This window comes from Humulus lupulus, chromosome 7, assembly GCF_963169125.1.
Source record: "Humulus lupulus chromosome 7, drHumLupu1.1, whole genome shotgun sequence".
In the NCBI taxonomy this organism is placed as follows: Eukaryota; Viridiplantae; Streptophyta; class Magnoliopsida; order Rosales; family Cannabaceae; genus Humulus; species Humulus lupulus.
The window spans coordinates 206,632,406-206,639,721 of record NC_084799.1 but is presented as its reverse complement, the minus strand read 5'-3'; the positions used below and the strand labels follow the sequence as shown (position 1 = coordinate 206,639,721).

Genomic DNA, 7,316 nt, shown 5'->3' with positions numbered 1-7,316 from the left:
AGGGAGCTGGAAACAGGACCCCCTCGAGCTAGAAAGGGCCCGTCCTGAAAATAGAACCTCTGGCCTGTGGGAGCCTCGGGCTAAATCATGTTTAGTCCGAGGCTCGTCCTGCTAAACAGCCCGTGGGAAAACCAGGGCGTACAGTAACCATTTAGTATTCTGTGTTTTTACAAAGTATCATTTTAGTACCATCTGTTTTCAATAATGCTCATATGATACCTTGTATTTTAAAATCGTACATATTTGGTACCCTAAACTCAAATTTAATTAATAAAATTTTATCAATTTAATCAAACTGTTGTCAATTATGTAAGTTCCAAATTTAAATTTAATTACTTAATTATATATAACTGATGACAGTTTGATCATATTGACAAAAATTTATCTATTAAATATGAGTATAGGGTATTAAATATGTATAATTTTAAAATACATGGTACTATATGAGCATTATTGAAAACAAAAAATACAAAAATGATACTTTACAAAAACATACAATATCAAATGAGTAAATTCCAATTTAAATGAGTAATTAACTCAAATTTGCCTAGCTAATTTGGTGTAATTTAAAATTACATTTGTGCCCCTTTCCCAACTCATAATTTTCAATTTAGCGCAATCCTAAACGAACCCAAGCAAAGGCACTTTCTCAACTGAACTGAGGATCGAAACATCTCCCTTTCTCTCTCTTCGGCTGACCTGAGAGGCAGTTTCTCAGTCCGAGTCGACCGACCATGTGGAGAAACTCAGTGAGTTTCTCATCCAAACTCGCCGCCTCCCGCAAAATTCACCCTTCTTCTCTTTCCGGCGTTGTCGTCGTTCGATCCCTCTCCCTCTCTTTCCCCCCATCCACCTCTCCCTCCTCTTCCATCGAAGAATCGGTCAAGTTAGGTTTACACCCGTCCCATGGAGTTGGAGTTCAAGCTCAATCAGCTTTGATCGATTTCTCTTCCTTGGCCGCCTCCAAAGCTAGGCAAGCTGCCGACTCGGCTCGCCACTATGGCCGTTGCTATTGGGAGCTCTCCAAAGCTCGTCTCAGGTACGGTCTTATAAATCAGATTATTAGTTTGTTTGATTGATTGATATTGGGTTGTGATTCCGATCTTATGCTGTTTTTCTTAATTTATGGAGAATTTAGACCCCAAAGAAAAGTAGGGATTGTATAATTTGTATTTATGTATTGAGGAACATAAGGACTTGTCTTTGAAAGTATGGATTTTTGTTCGTTATAGTTAATGAGCGATATCACTGATCACACCAAATTCAAAATTGGCTCTCATCCATTGAAAATTGGTGACTCTGTTCTTGAAGCGCCCCCACTACTGACTACTTTCGATCATTGAATTATATTTCGTATTTTTTTCTGTAAATTCTAGAAACGTGGGAACAAGTAGCGAATTCTCTATGAGTCCGGATGTTCATTACTTGATACGCATGCTCCAATCATGCAACACCCACCATTTTATACATCAAGGAAAGCAGCTGCACATTCTTTTTCTCAAAATTGGGCTTCTGGAATCTACTGTTACAATTGGCAACCGCCTTTTGCAGATGTATGTGAGGTGTGGCAGTATAAGCGATGCACAGGTTTTGTTCCAGGAAATGCCTCATAGAAACTGTTTCTCTTGGAACACCATGATTGAAGGCTACATGAAATCAGGGGATTGTACAATGTCACTAGAATTGTTTAAGAGTATGCCTGAAAGAAATGAGTTCTCTTGGAATGTAGTCATCACAGGGTTTACAAAGGTGGGTTGGCTAGATACTGCTCGCTGTTTGTTTGATGAAATGCCTAGCAAAAATAGTATTGTGTGGACTTCAATGATTCACGGGTATGCTCAAAATGGGCAGAAAAAAGATGCTTTAAGATTCTTTAAGCGTTTGAGTTCAAACCCTTTAGAAGTATCATATAGAGATAAATTTGTACTGGCAACAGTAATTGGGATCTGTACTGATTTGGGTGCTCTTGAGTGTGGGAAGCAAATCCATGCACGCATTGTGATTGATAACGTGGAAGTTGACTCGGTTTTATCTAGTTCATTGACTAATTTCTATGGTAAGTGTGGGGACTTGAACAGTGCAAATAACTTACTGAATGTGATAAAGGAACCAGATGACTACTCCCTATCAGCATTGATTATAAGTTATGCATATATTGGTAGAATGGGTGATGCAAGAAGAATTTTTAATGTGAAAAGTAATCCTAGTAGTGCATTATGGAACTCGATGATTTCGGGATATGTTTGCAGTAATGAATACCTTAGAGCATTAACTATTTTTAATGAGATGAGAGCTAATGGTGTTCAAGGGGACTTCTTAACTCTTGTGAGTGTTTTAAGTGCCTGCAGTATCCTAGGCATCCTTGTACATACTAAACAATTTCACATATATGCGTGCAAAGTTGGGATGCTTGATGATATAATTGTTTCTGGTTCTCTTCTCGATGCATACTCTAAGTGTGGAAGTCTTGATGATGCTTGCAAATTATTTAGTGAGCTGAAAGCCTTTGACACAATATTGCTAAATTGTATGATCACTGTGTATTCAAATTGTGGAAGAATTAAAGAAGCAAAACAAATCTTTAAGACAATGCCTATCAGAAGCTTAATATCATGGAATTCAATGCTAGCAGGTCTCTGTCAAAATGGATATCCAGTTGAAGCCTTAAATCTCTTGCAGGAGATGAATAAGCTGGACTTGAAAATGGACAAGTTTACCCTAGCTAGTGCAATTAGTGCTTGTGCTTGTATCTCCTCACTTGAATTTGGTGAACAGGTTTTTACTAGAGCAATCATTATTGGACTTGAGTATGACGGAATCGTTTCCAATTCTCTTCTTGATTTTTATTGCAAGTGCGGTCTTCTTGAAAATGGAAGAAAAATATTTGACAGAATGACAAAGTGTGATGAAGTTCCATGGAATTCAATGTTGATGGGTTATGCTACAAATGGCCATGGACTTGAAGCAATAGAACTTTTCAATAAAATGTTACAGGCTGGTGTGACACCGAATGGTATAACGTTTACGGGGGTGTTGTCTGCCTGTGATCATTGTGGATTGATTGAAGAGGGAAGAAGATGGTTTGACATGATGCAGTGGGACTATCATATTGCTCCAGGCATTGAACACTATGCTTGCATGGTAGATCTTTTCTCCCGCGCAGGTTTGTTTAATGAAGCAATGAATATAATTGAACAAATGCCTTTTAAGGCAGACATCAGCATGTTGTCATCAGTTTTAAGAGGCTGCATGGTGACTGGACATAAGACTCTTGGAAAGAAAGTGGCAGATAGAATTGTTGAGCTTGATCCTGGAAACTCAGGTGCTTACGTACAACTATCTAACATATTTGCCTCATTTGGGGAGTGGGGAGGATCAGCAGAAGTTAGAAAGCTAATGAGACACAAAGGAATACAAAAGAATCCTGGTTGCAGCTGGTTTGATTGTTGAACAAGAAACTTCGGTAGCATTCTTTGTCTGGCTGCATTTTGTCGAACTAAGGGAATTTTATGAGCTTTCTTTTGTGACAGAGAATTTATCCGTTTTCTATTACTTTACTGAGAACAGTAACCTTATGGGAAATCAAATTTACTAAACTACATAAGAAAGTTCATCCCAAGATGAGAGCGAAAAGGAGTATACTTGGCAAATGGAGAAATAATTTTCTATGGACAAGTGAGATCAAAATTGGGTCCCCATTGGGCAGATTCAGTTCCAACCAAAGTTGTACGATCTCTTCAAATTAGAGAAAAATATTGTGGATTCATAATTTCTATCAGTTGAAATATGATCACCAAGATGCAGATATTCTTTCGTCCACCAAAATACTCTTTTTTTAACTTGTGAATAATTTCTAAAGGCATGTCTTATTTGCAGTGATGCGCTAATTTTAGGAAAGCATATTATTGATTTATAGTAGTTTGCTTAACTTCTGTTAAGGAGTTCTCGCTCTTTGCTTAAGCATAAAAGTGGACGAAGTCTTACGACAAAGTCACAGTAACAACTTACAATTTTACCTCTATATGCCTTTTAAGATTCTATATCTTTGTGTTCAAAGTTAATATCTCCTTTTTACTGATTTATTTATTTATTGGGATGGGACTTGTGGAATTCCTTTTTGTGTATTATTTTACTCACCGTTTAAGCTTCTTGTTGGAACTCATGTCAAACTTTTGTTTCATTCTTATTTCCAGCATGCTAGTTGTTGCAACTTCTGGGACTGGGTTTGTTCTTGGAAGTGGCGCTGCTGTAGACTTATCGGGACTTTGTTACACATGTGCTGGTACCATGATGGTTGCAGCGTCTGCCAGTTCCTTAAATCAGGTTTGCACTTGAGTTGGTTTATTAACTTGATTGAGTGGTTGCTGTCATTATCATGTGCTTTGTACTATCAGATTGCTAGGTTCACTCAACCTGTACTGAATATTCATTTGTTTCATGCTAAGGTGTTTGAGAAGAATAATGATGCAAAAATGAAGAGAACGATGCAAAGGCCACTACCTTCAGGGCGTATTACAATACCTCATGCAGTCTTTTGGGCATCCTCCGTGGGCTTAGTTGGCACTGCATTATTGGCAAGCAAGGTGGCCATATATACTCACACACTTTCTGAATGTTTTTTGACAAAAAAAAATATTTGAAACATAACTAATGTTAGAGCCCTTATGACAAGGTTGTTGCAGACTAATGCATTGGCAGCTGGTCTTGCCGCTTCTAATTTGATCCTCTATGCATTTGTGTACACCCCACTAAAACAGATTCACCCAGTGAATACATGGGTGGGGGCTGTTGTTGGTGCTATCCCACCACTTCTAGGGTAAGTTCTTTGGCTGTTATTGGTGCCGAATCGTTTTTTTGTTTTGGAAAGCATCTTATTAAAGATTTGATTTTAGTTTTTCACTATAATTTCCGAGCTTGGATGACTCATACATTGTGTTTTGGTTTCCAGGTGGGCTGCTGCTTCAGGCCAGGTCTCACTTAACTCAATGCTTCTTCCAGCCGCTCTCTACTTTTGGCAGATACCGCATTTTATGGCCCTTGCATACTTGTGCCGCAATGACTATGCTGCCGGAGGGTATGGATATGCTGTTATCTGAGATTCAATTTTTAGAAAATTACTTGAATTTCTGCATAGGGAATGTCTTTCATTGCATGATCCATCTTTAGCCAGATACATAGAAAGACAATCGCGAGCGTGAGTTAGGGACTTAATACTGTACTTGGAGTAATACCAGATCTCATTATTTCAACAAAAGTTTTTTGAATAGATTGGAGTCCTTTGTACTTTCATATGTATTCTCATTGGGAATTTGTGATTAATTTGGCTATCCACATTAAATATTTGGTCTGGATGGGGACCCTTGATCATTTGAGGAGTGCAGCTCATGTAATTTTGCACAGCTTTTATCATCTGAAATTTATGATTTTATCGTCTTTCAGGTTTAGGATGTTCTCTCTTACTGATGCTTCTGGTCAAAGAACTGCCGCTGTGGCTTTAAGGAACTGCATCTATCTGATCCCCTTGGGGTATTTGGCCTATGATTGTGAGTCACAAGAATTCGAGGAAGCAATTCCTGTCTTCTTCTTCCTTCCTTCTCTTTTTCTTGCCTCGTACTATTATTTATTATTTAATTTTAAGGGTTTATACTTTTTTTGGACTCTGTATTTTGTCTTATTATCTGTTTGGATCCTATGTTTTGATAAATGATTTTTTGGACCCTATGTTTTGTAAAATGGTTCAAATAAAACCCTAAACTCGATTTTGGTCAAAGTTTTTAGAACTAAAATTACAAATAATTCATAAAACTAACAATTTAAAACAAAAATAAAATCATTTTGTTTAAAATCTGTGTTATTATATATTCAATTTTTTCTTTATTAAAATTGGGTTTAGGGGTCTATTTGAACCATTTTACAAAACATAGGGTCCAAAAAAGAATAGGATAAAACACAGGGTCTAAAATGTATAAACCCTAATTTTAATCTCCATATTTTGGTATCCTTAACTTATTATGGTTGATTGTCTTCTATCACCGCTTGTTTGCTTGTTGCCTTGCTTCAAGTGTGAAAATAGATTTATAAACTTTGTTCTAAAGCAAGCCAAGCATACATGCCTGATTATTTTGGCAAAACCAAATTTATTTTTATAGATTCTAGTATCACCTGTTGCATCACCTCTATAATGACTAGTATTCTTGAAGTACATCTTTGGGGCATTCATAGTAACTTACTTCACATCTTGGAATTTGACTGCAGGGGGCGTGACTTCCAAATGGTTTTGCCTTGAATCCACACTCCTCACTCTCGCCATAAGCGCAACAGCATTCTCATTTTATCGAGACCGTACCATGCACAAAGCAAGAAAGATGTTTCATGCCAGTCTTCTATATCTTCCCGTATTCATGTCGGGAATTCTTTTCCACCGTCTCTCTGACAACGACCAACATTGCACCACAGACAGCGAGTTAGATACCACCGCAGAACTCGCATCCTCCTTCCAGGGAAATAGGGATGCTGATCGGAAAAAGAACAGGGGCACACATGGGCGGCCACCAGTCGCATATGCCTCCGTCGCACCATTTCCTTTTCTCCCTGCTCCGTCGTACGCTCCTTCCTGACAAGTTGGTGCCTCTTAGGTTTTCTTCTACATCACTGGACACTGTGAACATAATGCAAGGTCAAAAGGGGTTGTGCCACTGCCTTGTTACATATTTTTTTTTTCGGTTACTCTCGATTGTTTTCGAATAGACATTTTTGTTTGGCGGATTCATCATAAGAGAAATGTAATAAATTAATGCATTGATTTATGCCTCAAGGAGGTTGTCCTTGAGCAGAAAAAAATCTGTGAATATGTATTGTTTTTTGATCAAAGAAGAGTGCAAACTAGCCAATTGAGGTCACTCTTCAAGAAATTGGGTGGTGAGTAATTGTGTACATTTTATTAAAGTTAGTTCTATTGTTGTTTTGGCATCCTAATGAGATGTTATTCTTAAGTCGATAAAATTAGTTAATTGGCAAATTCAAACATAAATAAGATTCAATTTTTCAGTTTGTAGATTGGAAAAAAAACTCCACATCATAATAGTTATCTCTGTTTTCCCCTCCAAATATTTTCAAGAGGCAACATCATAATCATTCATGTTTTAAAAGAAAATAAAGTGAAAAGAAGAGATATAAATTTGTACAAATCGATTGCAAAATATACAATACAAAGACTAGTGCTGAGAAAAACTACATGCAATGAGAAAAACTACATGCAATGGATGCATTTATTTAACTAGGCTAAAAGTTTTGAAAAATACCATTTTTGCATAACT

General features: G+C 37.3%; 2 protein-coding genes across 3 annotated transcripts; both read left to right on the top strand.

Annotated features, from left to right (window-relative positions):
- Positions 1-623: 623 nt before the first annotated feature.
- On the top strand, positions 624-3,466 carry LOC133789273 (putative pentatricopeptide repeat-containing protein At1g77010, mitochondrial). Its single transcript, XM_062227048.1, has 2 exons — positions 624-1,039; positions 1,377-3,466. Exons 1-2 carry the CDS (start codon positions 735-737, stop codon positions 3,448-3,450), a joined length of 2,379 nt encoding a protein of 792 aa, XP_062083032.1. The 5' UTR covers positions 624-734; the 3' UTR covers positions 3,451-3,466.
- Positions 3,467-3,610: 144 nt separating this feature from the next.
- LOC133789275 (protoheme IX farnesyltransferase, mitochondrial) lies at positions 3,611-6,975 on the top strand. Of its 2 annotated transcripts, none has more exons than XM_062227049.1 (7): positions 3,611-3,726; positions 4,194-4,323; positions 4,446-4,583; positions 4,683-4,816; positions 4,949-5,074; positions 5,440-5,543; positions 6,256-6,975. In XM_062227049.1, the coding sequence occupies exons 2-7, from the start codon at positions 4,195-4,197 to the stop codon at positions 6,615-6,617; spliced, it is 993 nt and encodes a 330-aa protein (XP_062083033.1). In that variant the 5' UTR covers positions 3,611-3,726; position 4,194; the 3' UTR covers positions 6,618-6,975. The 2 variants fall into 2 exon arrangements, with proteins under 2 accessions (XP_062083033.1, XP_062083034.1); XM_062227050.1 differs by lacking the exon at positions 3,611-3,726 and adding an exon at positions 3,838-3,859.
- The last annotated feature ends 341 nt before the right edge of the window (positions 6,976-7,316 follow it).

What these genes read in the sequence shown, in the direction of transcription:
- LOC133789273 (XM_062227048.1), top strand. Translation starts at nt 735, where the DNA reads ATGTGGAGAAACTCAGTGAGTTTCTCATCCAAACTCGCCGCCTCCCGC. An exon ending in CTCTCCAAAGCTCGTCTCAG is followed by an intron (nt 1,040 to 1,376) that starts GTACGGTCTTAT and finishes TGTAAATTCTAG; the next exon opens with AAACGTGGGAACAAGTAGCG.
- LOC133789275 (XM_062227049.1), top strand. Translation starts at nt 4,195, where the DNA reads ATGCTAGTTGTTGCAACTTCTGGGACTGGGTTTGTTCTTGGAAGTGGC. An exon ending in CTGCATTATTGGCAAGCAAG is followed by an intron (nt 4,584 to 4,682) that starts GTGGCCATATAT and finishes AGGTTGTTGCAG; the next exon opens with ACTAATGCATTGGCAGCTGG. An exon ending in AATGACTATGCTGCCGGAGG is followed by an intron (nt 5,075 to 5,439) that starts GTATGGATATGC and finishes ATCGTCTTTCAG; the next exon opens with GTTTAGGATGTTCTCTCTTA.